At 46.6% G+C, this 18,028-nt stretch overlaps 1 protein-coding gene across 1 annotated transcript in view; it reads right to left on the bottom strand.

The window, feature by feature from the left end:
* The window catches only part of Flvcr2 (feline leukemia virus subgroup C cellular receptor family member 2), a 57,736-nt gene that overhangs the window by 20,524 nt on the left and 19,184 nt on the right, over positions 1-18,028 (bottom strand). Inside the window, exons 2-3 of the mRNA XM_005343374.3 lie at positions 6,570-6,711; positions 3,578-3,718 (exon numbers count right to left, since the gene is read on the bottom strand). Coding sequence (XP_005343431.1) covers positions 3,578-3,718; positions 6,570-6,711 — 283 coding nt within the window. The remainder of the gene's footprint in view (positions 1-3,577; positions 3,719-6,569; positions 6,712-18,028) is intronic.

Below are 18,028 nucleotides of genomic sequence, written 5' to 3'. Positions count from 1 at the left end.
ATTTCATGGTGACGCTTGCATACACAGATGTCACTGTACTTTGTTAAGCTCCCTGAGAGCTAGGATCTTATAGGCACTCTGAGATCACTCGCTTGGTCCTTCCCACAGGGCAGAAGAAGGGGAAGACACTTGAGAGCCCCAAGGGAAAGGGAATCTCAAGCAGAGCCTCCCAGACCAGATGTTAGACACCTGGGACCGTGATCTAGCACACAGCTGCAGGCAGGTGTGGAACTAGCCTGGGAAAGCAGTCCACCTTTCAACGTGGCAGCTGTCAGGTAGTGAAAGACGTTAGCTGATTCCAGAAACTTCATGCATTGTTGTCATGTTTTGGTGACAAGCCCACTGTTCCTACTACTACTCTTCCTTTTTGGTTGTTTCATTTTCTTGTTTTGTTTTTCAAGACAGGGTTTCTCTGTATAGCCCTGGCTGTCTTGGGAACTCACTCTGTAGACCTGACTGTCCTTGAACTCAGAGATCTGAGCATCCAAGGCTGGCTTCAGGATCCAAATACCTCTGTCTCTTAAGTGCTGGGATTAAAGGCATGTTCCACCATTTTCTTGACTACATACCACCTACAATGTGACAAGAGCTATTAGCAGTCCTGGGGCAGTGGTAGTGACTGGCCATTTTTGCCTGTTTCCTGAATGCTTTTAGACAAGCAGATTTCCCAAAATCCTTATCACTGCATAAGAGTCCTTCCCTTGGGCTGACAATGTAGCTCGGTTGTCAGAGTGCTTGTCTACTGTGAACTAAGTTCTAGGACTGATTCCCGTCACCACATAAAGCAGACATGGTGGCATATGCCTGTGATCTCAACGTTCAGTTTGTAGTGGCAGGAGGACCACAAGTTCAAGGTCATCCTCGGTCATTCTAGGCCAGTCTGGGATTCATAAGACCCTGCCCTAAATAATAAAAAAATACATTCAAAAAAGTGTTTTCCTTGTTGCCTGCATTTATCATAACCAAACAGACAAGGAAGAGTACCTAGAGTGTCCAGGAGTATAGGGTTAAAATGTGTAATTCCTTCTAAAGGACAGAAAAACAAGCTACCAGCCATAAGAGAGACAAAGAGGAGTTGTTTTGTACCCTACAGTGTGACCCAGAGTTGGCCGCCCAGTAGCCAGGAACACAATCCTCAATATATTTAGGTTGTTTCATGCTTTCATATGCCAGTGACCTGGCCCTGCCACTCACAGCCTCTAGCACTGAGAACCACAACTCTACAATGCATCCTTGCCCAGCAGGTACCACTAACATCATCTTCAGCCATAGAAAGCACTGAAGTACTTATTTACCCCAGAGCCGCAAGGTAGAACTCAAACACCCAACTGTCAGATGCAGTCAAATTCACAGCAGTCAGAAGGATGTACTCAGACAGAGTGAAAAGTAAAAGTTCTCGGAGTTACAGAATCCTGAGCCTGGAAGGGAACCCAGAGACTTCGGGTTTTGCTATGTGTCTAAGGCCTAATGGTCCTCAGATATCTCCTGACCAAGGGCTTGGTCCTGTATGCTGGTATACTGCGCAGTGATGAGCAGATCGCAGCTGCTTTAGTTGGACATGTGGAGAGGTTGGAGGCATCATTGTGGATAAATGCAGAGGCATGCTTACAGCTGAGAAACTGAAGGAAATGAGGGATGGAGGACCAGATTCCAGAGACTAACAGGGGCCTCTAGAGCTCTACCGGAGGAGAGCTTTGTTGTATGGCTAAGAGACATACTACTTCTCTGTAAGGATAACAGTCTCTGACCTAGAACCTCAACAGATAAGGGTTCTGAGCTAAAGGGCACTGATGAACCTAATCTGCTGTTGCTGTTGTTGTTGTTGTTTAATTTATTTATTGTTTTATGTGTATGAATGTTTTGTCTGTGAGTCCATCACACCACATACGTGGCTAGTGCCTGGGAAGGCCAGAAGAGGGAGTCACCTAGGACTGGGGTTACAGATAGTTGGGAGTCCCATGTGGGGGCTGGGAATTGAACCCAGTCGACGCTCTTCAGCTGAGCCATCTCTCCAGCCTTCCCGGCACAGCTCTGGAAGGAACTACATGGGCAACTATGGAATATGCAAGCAAATGCTGGCTTTGGAGTTGGCTGTGAATGGCGCGTGCCTGTAGTTCCAGCTACTGAGGAAGCTGACACAGGAGGAGCACTTTAAGACTTTGTCCGACGCCTGGGTTATGTAACACGAGAGAAGAAGCAGGCTTTCAAGTTTATCAAACTTGTTTCTGAATCTGGTTCTGCCACTTGAAGTGTATGACCTTAGTCTAAACGCCTAGCCTCTCTGAGTTTCAGATTCTTGCACTGTTAGGTGAAGATAATTATAATATTGACCTCACATGGTGAGGTGGTTTGACTAGTTAAAGCCTCCATGGACTTGCGTTTGTATGCTTGGCCCATTGGAAGTGGCCCTATTAGGAGATGTGGCCTTGTTAAAAGAAGGGTGTCACTCAAACAGGCTTTGAGTTCTCATATATGCTCAAGCTACACCCAGTGTGGTAAACAGTTCACTTCCTGTTGCCTGCAGGTCAAGATGTAGATCTCTCTCAGCTACCTTTCCAGCACCATGTCTGCCTGCTGCTTTGCTTCTCACCACGATGCTAATGGACTAAACCTCTGATAAACTATAAGGCAGCCCCAAGTAAATGTTTTTCTTTGTAAGAGTAGCCGTGGGTCATGGTGTCTCTTCACAGCAATAGGAACCCTAAGATAGTTGTAGGGATTAGCTCAGATCTGATGGTGGTGGTGTTCTGATACAATAGTTTGTGCACCCGTGGAAAACATGAAGTCGTGGCTGGCCCAAAGAGTCTCACTGAAGTTTGTCTTGTCAAAGCAACCTCACATCTTTGTTTCACAGGTTATTGTGTGTGTTACACACTTGATTTACTTTTACTTTTATCCAGTGGTGAAATGGTCAAGTGTAGGCTGTGAGGCAGTGCACTTGGGTGGACTTACAACTTTTTGAACTGAGAGTGCCCACTCACAGACAGTATCCATCTAAAGGATGGGTATTTAAAATGCTATGGCCTTGTTTGTTTTGTTTTTCTAGACAGGGTTTCTCTGCGTAGCCCTGGCTGTCCTGAAACTCACTCTGTAGATCAGGCTGGCCTTGGACTCAGAGATCTGTCTGCCTCTGCCTCCTGCCTGGGATTAAAGATGTGCACCACCACACCTGGGCAGCAGTTTTAATTTTCAGCTTCATTCATTCCCTTGTTCACTCATCCGTTCATCACCCCTGGAGTATACAGCATTTATTATTATTGAGGAACTATACACGAAAAGGCAGCAATTCACTGCCTGGATTGAGCTGGATTGAGACATTTTATTTTAAAGCCTAGGTATTAAGATGCTAAAGAGGGAGAATCATCCACAATGCTGTAGAGAGGATGCGGAGATCCACAAGCATTTGTCAGACCTGTGTGGAAAGGAGTGGTTTTCCTAAGGTGGACTTTACAATGTCTGCAGAGGCCCCAAGGTCAACCCTAAACAGCTTTCCATGCTCATTTGGGACGTGGAAGGAGGGATAAACACTGACACACCAGGCTAGTTCTGGTCACTCCTGGACACCTGTGCACCTTACCGTAGGTGATGACCAGCAGCACGAAGTTGAGGTTTTTGAAGAGCCGGATGATGGAACTTAAGTACGAAGCATCGGTGGACGCCAAGGCATAGCTCAGGGACTGGGCCCTGCTGGGAGGATACTTGGGCTTCTCCTTGAATACTGAAAGAAAAGTAAGAGAGATGAGGGGAAATTCCTGCGCTCCCATCTCAACAGTACCAGCACCACACAGACGTGAGCTGGCTCCGTTATCTCGGGAGGGGCCGAAACTGTAAAGGAAATAACAGTTTCCAGAGAAATCTTCCCTATCCCTTTTCTAAAGTAATTTTTCATTGTCTGAGGCTTCCCAATCGAGCCCTTTCATTGCTTTCTCTCTTTTCTCTTTTGCAGTTAGAGGAGATGGAACTAGGGCCTTGAGCAAAGGAGGCAAGCACTTTGTCTCTGAGCTATTTTCTCCAGCACTGCTCTTGTTTTATTGCCTTTTCTTTAATTGCCTCATTGAGCTTCCAAAGCAGTGTTCAAAGATCAAGGCAGCCCACAATAACTGGCGAATAACATAACAAAAGGGGGGGGGGCATGGGTGAAAAGAAGAGAAAGCTAAACTTTGGAAGGTTAGTGAACCCTGTGATTGCCTGAGCTCCAGCGCTCCTGGGGGAGGGGATGGGCCCTGTGACTACAGAGTCAAAGTCTGGAACATGGCAGTCAAAAGCTGCACCCTGAGCCAAAATTACAGTAGCAAAAATTGAGTGTATTCCTAGTTTCGCCAATGCTTGAATCAGCCATGTCTTATGAAAGAAATGAGATCTAGGAGTGATCACTCTTTTGTGGAAACCAGTCCATTTAGAGTCGAATTCCACACAGCCAGTGTGATTAGACCCCACCGAGCGCCATTTGGCTCTCTGCAGGGCAAGTGTCTTTCGCTAGTTATTTGACTAAATTGTTTTCTCCACACAGCCTGAGCAAGTACTCCAAGGCCTCTGGCAAGTCCCAAGAGACCCCTGCTGGAAGGTGAGCAGTCTGCCTCCAGAGGAAGTTCTGGAAATGAGATTGGCTCTCCAAGCAGATCAAAGTACCCCCACCCCCAACCACGCCAGCTTTGACTTCAGAGCCCTGCCTCTTCCTTCTCCAATAATAGTTCTGGATAAATTCTCCCACTGGAATGTGCCCTCCATTGTCTTGGCTGCTCAGCTCCCCTTCCACCAGAAGAAAGGAATGGAAGAAGGGGACTTAGCTCCTTGGCATTGGGTGTTGGCTCAAGGATTCAGCAACCACGAAGCAGGACTCACGTAAGATCGTTTTGCATCCTTCACTCACTCAACTGCTATCTCATTAAAGTCAACTACTATTCAACTACGATCTCATTAAATACCCAAACATTGCCATGTCCTACCACTTAAGTTTACGGTTTCAAAGATCCAGGACCTCACTGGCTATGAACGCAAGCATTTGGAGGCAGGCACATTACAATTTCAAACTTGAGTGAATCAGGAGGCCCTGGGCTGGTTTGTTCTTCCTGGCTTCCACTCATAGCTCCCTGTTGCTAGCCCTAGGGAATCACTGTCCTCTGTCTAAGCTACCTGGAATGAAATGACGTAGAGAATGGTGGTAGGGGACCGGCTTTTAACCACCTGACTCTGCAGGTGAGCCCGCATGCAGGGATGAACCTTTAACACCTGAGATAGGGCTTCAGAGCTGAGGGCACAGGGTAACCTTTAGACGGGTGACTAAGAGGGAAGAAAAGTCTACCTGGATGTTTCTGAATTTATCCCAGAAATGTCACCTACATGAAAACAATAAGTGTTTCTCTTTTACTTTTTTGCTCACTTTTTTTGTGGGTTTGTTGCTGTTTTGTTTGCTTGTTTTCTTTGAGACAGGATCATCCTAGGCAATATAGGCTGTCCTTCAATTAGTCATCCCCCTGCCTCAGCCTCCAGAGTGCAAGGATCACATGGGCCAGCCAGGAGAGAGAAATAATCAAATACTTGGATGAGTAATTGGACATCTGTGTAAAATGTTAATAGCAGTTACCTGAGTTTCCTTGTTGGGATGAAGTTGTTCAAGGATAAATTAATGATCGTTCTTGTCTTTCTTTCTTTCTTTCTTTCTTTCTATCTTTCTTTCGTTTGTTTTGTTTTGAGACAAGGTTTCTCTGTGTAACAGTCCTGGCTGTCCTGGAACTCACTTTGTAGATCAGGCTGGCCTTGAATTCACTGTGATCACCTGCCTCTGCCTCCCAAGTGCTGGGATTAAAGGCATGCACCACCACTGCCTGGCAGTCATTCCTTTCTTTAGAGTCTTATCTTTATATTTTTCCATGTTGGATTACTTTTCTAATCAGAATAATGATGAAGAAATTTGGTACCCAAGTATTCTCAGATTAACCTTAGATTATTAGTGTTTGTGGAACAATTTCTGTTTATAATTTATTATTATAATTTATAATTTAGTCTTAGTTTCCTTGTTGAAGAAGCCCTACAAGACACCTCATTTGGGCCGGGCGGTGGTGGCGCATGCCTTTAATCCCAGCACTCGGGAGGCAGAGGCAGGCGGATCTCTGTGAGTTCGAGACCAGCCTACAAGTGCTAGTTCTAGGACAGGCTCCAAAACCACAGAAAAACCCTGTCTTGAAAAACCAAAAAAAAAAAAAAACCTCATTTGTTGGGTTGCTGGGAACTAGATGAAACCAGATATTCTCCACATAATGCTTCTGACACTGGAGAGTCTCCCTAAGGTCTCATCAAGGTGACAACAGTCTACCTAGTTCTTCTGGTGAGGTGGGAATGGAGACTGGTCAGCTACAATTAAGCCTTTCCTAGGCCACTAACAGAACATAGCACCAGTTAGCACTGTATTAGGCACAATGACTCAGGCTACAACATCTGAAGACTATAAGAAGCCCAACCTCCAGTAGCTCTAAGTATCTGTGGTATTTGGGACCATGTCCAAAGGGCGCCACCAGAGTTGATGTAACTTCCCCACCCCTTGCCCACCAGCAGCCTACTAAGGATCTTACCGATGATGACAAGGATGAAGAGGAAAGTGGCCACACCTCCTATTATGTAGAACATGATGCTGATGTGGTAGGCGAGCTTTTCCTGGTCTTTGATGTTGGGTACCAGAACAGGAGGGACCAAAAACCCAATTGCAATTCCAAGCTACAGAAGACAGACACATCAGTCAATCAGTTGTCAAATGGCCACGAGCTAAGAGACAAATTTAGAGGTTGCTATTAGGAAACATAATTTCTCAGGATGGGGAGATGGCTCAGTTGGGAAGGCGCCTGGCAAGCATGCATGAGGGCCTGAGCCCACACACCTAACACCTACATTAGAAACTGGGTGTGGCTGCCACCCAGCATCGGGAGGACAGAGACAGACAGATCCCTGAAGCTCACTGGCCTGCCAGCCTAGCAGAATCAAAGAACTCCTGTCTCAGAAGCCAAAGGTAGAAAGCAATGGAGAAAGAGAACCAGTGTAAACTGTAGTCGGATTTTTCTTTGGGCCGCCAGCTCACAAGTAACAACACGGAGGCTTATTAGTTATGTAAGCTCAGCCTTAGCTTAGGCTTATCTCACTAACTCTTATAACTTAAATTAGCCCATTTATTTTAATCTACATTCTGTCATGTGGTTCATTACCTCATCTCTCTGTACTGCCCATGCTGCTTCCTCATGTCTGGCTGGTGACTCCACCTTCCTCTTCCCAGAGTCCTCTCTGTCCCCAGAAATCCCACTTCTACCTCCTGCCTAGCTATTGTCTGTTCAGCTTTTCATTACACCAATCACAGCAATACATTTCAACCACAACAGTCAACCTCACGCTCACGAGCATGGACACATACTGTACACGCTCACACACACATGCACAAAGCAATTTAATTCCCAACTTCCAGCTTCTCCTCACACAAAAATCAGAATTATTTCCCCTGTCAAGATTCTTTTAGATGACAATTTGACTCATACACACTTCTGACCCAAAAGCTATGGGGAAAGAAATCACACGGCAGGCTGGCTCTCGTGAATGCAAACTAACCAGTAATGGTTCCCATAGCTCCAACTCTGGGGTACTGTCATATAATGTTGATTTTCTTTTCTCTTGTGCTATTGAAATCAGCTTCGCTGAATCTGCTAGCCCGGTTCTCAGAGCTCAGCTGAAAAGCTTATATAACCTTTAGCCACAGAACTTGCCTCCAGTGAGAGCTGGACGATGTCAGCCCGTTTATAAGCATTCGGTTCATTGTCTAATAACTTTAGCAACATTCAAAGTTTCTGTGACATGAGGTCACACACAGCTGCAAAATGGTTACTCACCCCCCCCCACACACACACACTTGTGTACACTCATGCATGAGTTAAAATACCTCACGCTGGTGTTGGAGTGCAAAACTCCCAGGACCTAGCAGATAAGATAACCTGGGTGTTCCTGAGAACAGAAACACTGTGGATCAGCAGTAACTAACAGACAACTCCCAAAAGTCCTTCTGCCATCATTAATCATTGGGAGTCGGAGCAGTCCAGGACTTTCCCTGAGGCCTGAGTGTGTGGAGAAAGAACATAGTTTCTTGCTAAAACCAGAAATGTGCTTGGTAAGGCCAGAGACTTGGGGAAGCTTCAGTTTGGGATCCTGGGAGCCTCCTTTGCCCCAGTTTGAAGGCCTGTGGTTATCAGTTCCAAGGTCAATGAGCGCCCAGTCTGGTGGCCTGTGTTCCCCTTGTGCAACATCACTTCAGCTTGCTGCTGAGTCTGTTCTGTTGAATGATAGCTTGACAGCATCTGATGGTTCTGTCCCATTTGTCCTGGAAACAGCATATAAGATGTCGTCTTCTTAGTAAACTTGCTGGTCTTGAGCCATCAACTCATGAAAGACCTTCTGACTTCAATGTTTCTATCTTCTTCATTTTTTTCTCATCCCTGGTCCCTCCCCTGCTGGAATCTGTCACTGAAGAACAGCCTGTTGGTCCAGGTCACATAATACCAAGGCAGAAACTGGAGAGAGTTCATCAACCCGGGCAGGCTTCCCGTTCTAACAGCGGAGGTCGACTGGACCGACAAGACTCAATCCCTGGATTCAAAGCCCGTGTGCTCCGTGGTACTGAAAGGAGCAGCAGACAGACAGTTGGCTCTTCCTCCTCACTGTCACACCCTTCCGCTGCCAAGTGAGCCTCCACTTACTTCCTGTACGGGTGCTTCCTTTGTCAGTTACTGTCCACCAAATGCTCCCCAGTGGTTCCTAGCTCTGGAGTATGGAGAAGGCTGCTTGGAGGGAGTGGATGCACAGCTGTTGAGAGCACTTGCTGTTCTTCCAAAGGACCCAAGTTCTGTTACCAGCACACATATTGGGGGACTCACAACCACTTGCAACTAGTGGTTGGATCTGATGACCTCTTCTTGGCTCCATGAGCACCTGCATATACATGTCACACACACACGCGCATGCACGCACAGGCACAAGTGCTAAACAAACAAATAAATGTAAAAAACATGGTTTAAAAAAACCATGACAAACAAAAGTCTGGAGAGGCAGAATATAGGAAATGAAAGTCAAGTCTGTCTGCGTGTCCTTTCTGTAACCTCAAGGAAGATATCACCATGCCTTGGTAATATCAGGGCTATTTCCAGGGCATACTTAAAAACATGTCTGTGTGGCCTGAGGTCTTTGGGTGCTATGGGACGATGGTCTGTACCCTGTCCACTGTATTTTAATAAAATGCTGATTGGCCTGTAGCTAGGCAGGAAGTAGAGGTGGGGCAACGAGAATTCTGGGAAGAGAAAGAGTCAGTCTGCAGTGGTGCAGTATGCACCAGACATAGAAGAAGCCAGACACAGCAAGCAAGATGTAACTGCCTCGCCAAAAAGGTGCCAAGCTGACATGTAGCTTAGTAGCAGTGTTTGCCTAAGGTGAGCAAGGCCTCGGGCCCATCCTGAGCACTGCCTTCCACCAAGTTCACCTATCTAATTTATTATGAAATGTCAATCTCTGAGGCCCATAGAACCTCTGTCATATCACCATCCACGTAATCTGGATCAGCAAATCCCTGTGTGAGTCACAGTTCAATCAGAACCCTAGTGCTGTTCGTCCCGGGCTTGATGGATCATGGGGTCAGGGAAATTTTGTACCCACACAGTAATGAGGGTCTGGGTCCACAAAGAACAGGGAATGGCTGGACCCCCTCAGAGCATTTGCTTAAGATCCTGGGCATTTCATCTTCCCGACACAAGCTGTAGGCAAGAAGAACTCTGTTTTTCTCCATCAAGAGACAAGAACCCCCAAGGTGGGGGCAGACGTGGAATGACTGGGAAGTGAGTATGATGGGGTGCATAGTATAAAATTTCAAAAGAATCGGGGCTGGAGAGATGGCTCAGAGGTTAAGAGCATTGCCTGCTCTTCCAAAGGTCCTGAGTTCAATTCCCAGCAACCACATGGTGGCTCACAACCATCTGTAATGAGGTCTGGTGCCCTCTTCTGGCCTGCAGGCATATACACAGACAGAACATTGTATACATAATAAATATTTTTAAAAAAAATTTCAAAAGAATCAAAAAATATTGTGTTAATTAAAAAAGAAAAAAAGAGACAAGAACCCCAATAGAGAATTACTGGCAGAAACTCATGTCTCCTTTGGCCACCCATCTCCCAGGCATCCTGGGCTATTCCTAGAAAAATTAACTCTCTCCAAGCCGTAGGCCTGAGCCCCAGCGTGCTGATTCCTTTCCCTGGACACAGTCTCTAGGATGAGCCAAATGCATTCCTCAGAGCTTCAGAGTTCCCAAAAACTAGCTCTCTGAGTCACAAGTGTCCCTCCTCTAGGTCAGTACCTCTCCCCTCTCCCCTTAGGAAAACTCTCTGGCTCTGATGCTGTCATCTGGTCTCCTGCGATTTAATCTGGACTTGCTTTGCTCCTTGAGGAATTCATGCCCTGCTGTGCTATCTTCTCATCAAAATCTTCACCCTTCCTGCTTTCTACCTCGACAGATGCTGTATATAACACACTTCACAGTAGCAAAGGGACATTTAGCTCTGGAGCCAAAAGTCTCAGTTCAATCCCAGCTCCATCAGTTGCTTGATTTCTAGTGTCTGAAGGTGAATTCACCCCACAGTACCAGTTTCCTCCTCCTCAAAAAAGAAAACAGTCTCCGGCCAACTGGGGTGGGCTCACCCCTTATCTGCAACTCCTGCCCTTCTACTTCTCAGCCTCAGTGGGCTCAGACAGTGGACCTGGTGGACTCACACACAAGCCTGGCTTAGTAAATGCTCCCCTACCGCCATCCTCCCCTGGCTCTCCACCACCTTCCTCTCCAGCTCCTCCTATATGCTCTGTCCCCAGTTCCTTCAGTCTCTCGCAGTTTCCTTCAAATCCTTCCCTCTTCCCCCTTTCTATCTGCCTTCCAGGCAACTGCAGTCTCACCTTCAGCCAGCCTGCCAGTGCTCACAGTTTTCAAAGCTCGCTGGCCACACTGCCCTGCTCTGAAGTCTTCAAGGAACTGCACCCCCACCACTACCAAGAAGAAGAAAGGAAATCACTCCAGCACTTACCTCCCTCCCCCAGCGTGCTGCTCTGAGCTTTTCTGGCCACTTCCAGTGACTTTCCAGTCTCATCTTGTCCCATGTCACTACAGATCCCATAATCCTCTTATCCAGGCAATCATAATGCCAACCCTCTAGTTTGCACCTTTATTGAAAATTCCCTTATTAGTCCAATGCCATTTCAACAGCAGTCTCTTTACAGTGATTTCCCCAGGCAAGCATGATCTCCTTTCCATAACCTTTTCTGAGCCTCTGGTTCTGCCATCTTCCTGTCATTTGTTAGCTGGTGTCTAGTAAGCAGGCTCCACGCTTCCTGGATAAACAGGTGTCAGTGAACAAGTGAGCCGTAGTTAAGCTTCTTGGGAGGATTCTACTTCCAGAGTCAATTTGTCCATGTGCCCAGACTACTGAAAAGATGGGTTTGGAAACTGTAAGACCCTCACTCCTTATTCTCAAAGGGGCAAGAAGAAATTTCCTAACAAAATGTTTTCCCGGGGAGATAGTGGCCTTCCCCCCTCCCACCCAGAAATTACGTCCAGCTACCTAATATGGGCTGATAAAGATGGCCTGACTCAAAAACAGGGTGGCCTTGCTCTAAAAACAAAAACTAGCTGACACAGCAGGATGAGATAGAGCAAAAGACCTTGCACCCGTGCCAAAGCAGCTTCAAAAAGTCTCTTTGTAGTTACACCTTTAAAAGACTAACACCCCCCACCCCCACACACAGAGGGAGCTCAACTCCTCTTTGCCTCCCTGCAGTGGGGTTAGAGATGGGTTCCAATCATGTTTGTATTATGCTAAATCAACCTTGCTTATTACAGTCTGGGCCTCTCTGGTGGTCTCTCTGTGGGGGTCGTAATCTGGGCACAACAGATTACCAAAAATCTAGACAAGGTCCTTGGAGAACATTTGCTATTTTGAAAAGCATATTTGGGCTAGCAAACATCTCAGAAAATAAGGGTTCTTGCCACCAAACCTGAGAACCTGAGTTCCAGCTGAATTCAACCCCTAGGACCCACACGGATGAAGGAGAGAACTGACTGACTTCTGTAAACTGTTCTTTGACCTGCATATATACACAATGGCACTCATGTGCATGAATACACATACACATACACACAGAGGTATGCATGATAAACAAACGAATAAATATAAAAAACATGGTTAATGGGTTTTTGTTTTGTTTTGTTTTTCGAGACCGGGTTTCTCTGTAGCTTTGGAGCCTATACTGGAACTAGCTCTTGTAGACAGGCTGGCCTTGAACTCACAGAGATCCGCCTGCCTCTGCCTCCTCCTTTAATCCTCTGCTGGGATTAAAGGCGTGCACACTACCTCTCGGCTGGGTCTTTATTGTTTTGAATCAGAGGCCCACAAAAAATGAGACTCAATCAAGACTGCCATACCTCAGATTGCTTAAAGCCCATATGAGAGAGCTTTATTTTAGATTTATTTTTAAAAATAAGTTATTTATTTTTTCTATATGTACATTGGTGTTTTGCCTGCCTGTATGTCTGTATGAGGGCATTGGATCCCCTGGAATAGGAGCTACACACAGTTGTGAGCTGCCACATAGGTGCTATCTCCTCTGGAAGAACAGCCAGTGTTCTTAACCACTGAACCATCTCTCCGGTCCAATTTATTTATTTCTTACGTGTGTGTGTGAGCATGTGTGATTTATAGGTCCCATATGTGTGCAAGAGTCTACAGAGTAAAAGACGGCATCAGATATACTATAACTGGAGTTCTAGAAAGTTGTGAGCCACCATGTGTGTGCTGGGAATCAAATCCAGGTCCTCTGGAAGAGTAGGCAATGTTCTTAACCACTGAGCATCTCTGCAGCCCCCATATGAGCAATCTTAAAGCAAGCAGTATGATGTTCCTCTCCCAAGAACATTTCCCATAATGAAATGACCTAATAAATGTGTTACTATGTAGTTCTATGTATATTAGCAATGGTCTTTTACTCTAAAGATTAATCTGAAGCTAAGCTCACAGATTGAACAGTTCAGGCAAATCTGAACTGCATAGATAAAGCTTAAGAATAATTATTACATGTATGAACTTTTAAGTGTGCTCAGATATAGTATGCCCAACTTCTATTCCATACAATACCATACCAAGTGCTCCTGGGGACCAAAGGCTAGGTACGCCCTAGTCTCTCAGGCAAGCAGAGTAACCACCACTGAAGCACCACCAAAGATCAAGTTCAAGTGAGCAGCTGCGTGAAGGTGATCTGCCACATTCTGCTTCTTGTCCCCTCATAGTGGTATGTAGCTGAAACCCCACAAAGATGGTGCAATGAGAGCCTGCAGTCTCTAATACAGAACCCTGGGGTTACTAATATGGGGGCTGGCAAGGTAGTTCAGCAGGTAAAGGTGCTTACTGCCAAGCCTAATAACCTTTAACCCCTTGACCTCACATGGTAGAAGATAGGAAAGTTACTTCCTGACTTCCACACACACTTACTTGCACCACCACCACTCCACACACACCCTGAGCACACGTATGAATAAATGTAAAATAAGACAAAAACCTTTACCGTATCCCTTGGCGAGTAAGCATGTCAACACGTCAACCTGCTAGAGAGTAACTGACTTGGGCAGGTAGGGCATAATAGAGGCTCCAGGGGCCCAAATTATGCAACAGAGGTCACATTTGGACCTGTGGAGGGGATGTAGCATGGGGTCTTGGACAGAGTCTGTAGATACACACACACACACACACACACACACACACACACACACACAAAAGGGAAAGCTGGCGTGGCTACTGGCATTCTGACCGATTGTGCATTCTGACTGACTGCGCATTCGGACCTGCTGCAGAGCTGAGAGCACAGAACTGCAGCTTAACCGTGAGAGCCTGCTCCCCGCTACCCAAGATTGCAGGCAGCTCTGAGGAATAAGCCATGGCAGGTAGCACTGGTCACACATGCAAAGCCTACTCAGATGACTCCATGTGAAATCCCCAAATCCAAGCCCTTGGCTTCTTTTGAAAAGGCCAAATTGGGATTCAGGAAGTAGCAGGCCTTTGTGAACAAAAACAGCCCCACTAATTTATGGGAGATCACTCATGAGAGGGGTTTGTGCATCTGAGGGTGGAGCTCAGGTGTAAAGAGCCGAGGAAACAAGGTCACAGCTGGTCAAACCCAGACTTCCTTAGAGCCCCAGCAAGTCTCCAGGTTTGTCCTCAGAGCTAGGACTGTGCTGACTGCTCACAGGGCAGTGCTCTTGCACGTGCTGTGACTAGCGGCCTCAAGGTCCCCTGGCCTTTCCTGCAATAGTTGCTATGACCTGGAATTGTGAGCCAAATAAGCCCTTTCTCCTCCACGGATTTTTGTTTGTGGTGTTTTATCACAGCCTCAGAAATGAAACCAGCATGGAAGTGATGCTGACCAGGAGCTTTCTGTCTCATTGACCCAAGCCTGGTACTAATGCCTGCGCTACTCAGGAAAGTAGCCCAGTTCTTGATTCCTCTGATGCCTCCTGTGATACACACTCATTCTTTTCATGACTGCGTGTTCCCCCAACACTGTTTGGGGTAAATTCTGCAGAGGGTGGGGTGGAGAGCTGAAGTGAGGTCTCCTCTTTCACAAGAGCACAAATGACTGCCGGCCGCATGCTCGCGGCTCTCTCTGGATGGCCCTGCTGACCACCAGCTGACACAGCCTCACAGAACTTCCCTTTCATTTGGGGAAGAGGAGACAAGAGTAGGTGTTTGGGGAACCAGCCAGCCAGCCAGGGTTGCAGCATGCAAACCTCAATCTGGGTTTTTCACATTTGACGAGAGAGACAAAGGGGGGGCAAAGTTCTACTTTGGTGCCTCCAGAGTCTTCATCCTGTGTTTGCCCACTTCCTACCCTTTGACAGATAAATTGGCTCAAAGGGGAGGAACTGTTACCTTTGCCTGCAAAACTGCCAGACTAAAACATAGAGTCCAAGTGGTGGCCGATCTTGAGTATCTTTCCAGCTTTTTAGCCTGCAGACTTTCTTAGTTATCCCTTTCTTTCCTTTAAATGTAAATGCTGTTTTTTTTAAATTCCCTCTCTCTCTCTCTCTCTCTCTCTCTCTCTCTCTCTCTCTCTCTCTCTCGCTGTGTGTGTGTGTGTGTGTGTGTGTGTGTGTGTGTGAGAGAGAGAGAGAGAGAGAGAGAGAGTGAGTGATTTTGGAAGGTTCTCCCCTTCTGCTCTGTGGGTCCTGCAATCAGAGATTGAATTTAGATTATCAGGCTTGGTGGCAAGTGCCTTTACCCAATGACTATATTGACCTGCACGGCGATAACTTTCAATGTCAATATCCGGTCACTAACCTTACAGCTACTGCTTTACCGATTACCATAAACAAGAATCAGTTCTTCTTCTAGAATGCATACCTCAAGAAATAACAAGGATGGGTCTCATAGAGCTTTCTTCTAGGAAGCTGACCTACTCTGCCTTATGACCCCAGAGAGAAATCCAGAAATAAAAAGAAACCTAAAAGTATTAGCCATACATGTCCATCACTACCACAAGAGAGCAGCAGTAGCAACATGACCTTGTTATTTGAGGGGTTACTCGGGGGCCACTGTACCTCAAGCATAACCCAATGTTCAGGACTGAAATCATCTCCCTTTCTTCTTACTTGACCCAACATTTTTATCACTGGTCCTTCTGACTGGTTTATGGTCTAAATCCAGACCTGTCTGACTGTGCAGGCCCATGGACCACGTGTATCAAAACAGCTATGGATGAGGCCCAATGAAATCACAAACTTATTTAAAATATTAGGAGATTTTTCTTGAAACTCCCTTACATAGCAGTGTCACAAGGTCAGAAGCTTGTGACACTATCTGCCTTCACTTAGATGTAAGCCCCACAGGTACAGCCTGCCTGTTCTTCTTGTTCACACAGCATCTCCAGGGCTCAGATGGCTTGGCATGCAGTAGACACTCAACGATTGTTCAAGAAATAAAATAATTGGCTACGTTGCCTTGTCTCCTAAAGTCACATGATCATTCAAGAGGACAATGGCCTGCATCTATTGGCTTTCATTGGTCACTTGGCCTGCTGTCAAATGGGAAGACACGGCAACAGTGGTCAAATTTGTACAGATAAGAGAGACAGAAGAAAGACTGGCCAAGGCTGTGGGGATCAATTCAATAACTAGAGGTCTGGTCCAAGATGACAGGAAGCACATGAAATTCTGGATAGCACAACACATGCCATAACCAGGGCAGACAGTGGAGGAAAAAGACTTGCCGTGTTAACAGGGCCCTAGACCTTAGCACAACTGACTCCATGGTGGAAGTGACCATTCAAACCACAAAATTCAGCACGTAGACAGTAAAACCAGCCAAAAACAAAAACAAAGACCCAATCCACCAATCCATCAAAGACCATAGTGCTGGGAGAGTCTCTAACATACTAACCTTGTTTTTTTTTTTTTTTTTGTGCTTAAAAGCTCATCTTGAGAAAGGCTCAATGCTGTGCTGGAGTCCTAAATGCCCGGAGTACTTTCCAACCAGCTAATGAAGACTTTCTATTGGCTTAAACCCATATCTGAGCAGTCTTTTCTGGCGGATACCCCACAACACATGGAGACAACACCTTCAAACAGCTCTGACTTCACTAGGGTTGCCAAGCCCCACCCAGCCCCATTCATTCCCAGGAGGAACTGGCCCCTAACCTACCAAGCTCCATGTTCTGAGGGTAGGGAACTAAGTCAGTTCTAGTTGAGCCTGAGATCTCTCACAGAGGACAGAAGAGTCATACTAGACACACTCTTCTCTCATCACTCTCTGACAGGCAGCTCTCTGTGGCCATCTGTGACCTTCCTAGCATCCAAAGGCACCAGGAGGCTCTGAAGGACTTCAAGATGCCCAGGAATCAAGGATCAAAGGCAGCTTCCTCTCAGGAACCCAGAAGTTCCCAGAGGTTCCTACAGCTAAAATGATCAGAATTTACTTGGGACAAGCTAACCCCAAAGACTAGAATGCTGAGCCTGCCAAATGGAGGAGGTAGCCCCTAGTCCAAGGTTTCTCTTTGCAAAACAGACCACCTCTTTTTCTTCCTGTCAAAGGGCAAGCTTGGAGCCTTTAACTTTGTTTGTTTGTTTGTTTGGGTTCAAGAAAGAGAGTCAACATCAGCAGAGTAGTTCATTATTTTTAAGACATCTGCACATCCTGAATACTATCTGGGCCTCAGATAACCCCGTGAAATCCACAGCAGGTGGCCCAATATCCAGATGGGGCAGCAGAGCCCCAGGAAGTCCCCGCTTCCATTTCATAGTGGAATTTAAACAACGTGTGCTAAAGTCACAGGGTCAATCAGGTTACGTTAGACATCTAGACCTCTAAGATTCCTTCTCTGGGCCTGCACCCTTCCCAAGGAACCTGCCTGACTTTAGTGAGACACCAAGAAGCAGCAGATCCCAGGAAGACATGGAGGTGGCAGTAGGAGGGGGGTGGATTCCCAATAATCCCAAGTGCAGAACACGCTATGCCAATCTTCAGGATGTCTAGGTCATCATATGCAGATAACACTGATGGTGGACCTCCTATCAACAATCTCTCCACGAAGTCAATCAGAGAGTGGTTTTGGGAGAGGAGACAATGTGAATGTCTCCAGAAGTCCCCAGAGTCTTCCAGACCCTGAGACATAATATGCCCCCCCCCCACAAACCTTCAAAGAAGCAAACATCAGTAAGGAGGAAAGTCCTCCTTATGCCACAGGAAAGAAAGCAAGGTGCTAAGAGGCCTGCCCCAGTGTCACGTGGCAGGCAGGCAGGATGTCTCCTGGGGCTGGGGCAGGACAGAGCAGACACAGAAACAAAGGACTGTAAGATGTGGTGGCTGGCTGGAGGAGAGGATGTTCTAGAGAACCACAGAGCCCCAAGTCTTCCCAGGCCCCACCCCATCCCAGCTCCACCTACATGGAGGCTGAGGGGCTTGACAGTCTATGGCTCTTCCAAGG

This window comes from Microtus ochrogaster, chromosome 1 (genome assembly GCF_000317375.1).
Source record: "Microtus ochrogaster isolate Prairie Vole_2 chromosome 1, MicOch1.0, whole genome shotgun sequence".
In the NCBI taxonomy this organism is placed as follows: Eukaryota; Metazoa; Chordata; class Mammalia; order Rodentia; family Cricetidae; genus Microtus; species Microtus ochrogaster.
The sequence above is the reverse complement of the archived record's forward strand: the minus strand, read 5'-3'. Positions and strand labels throughout refer to the sequence as shown.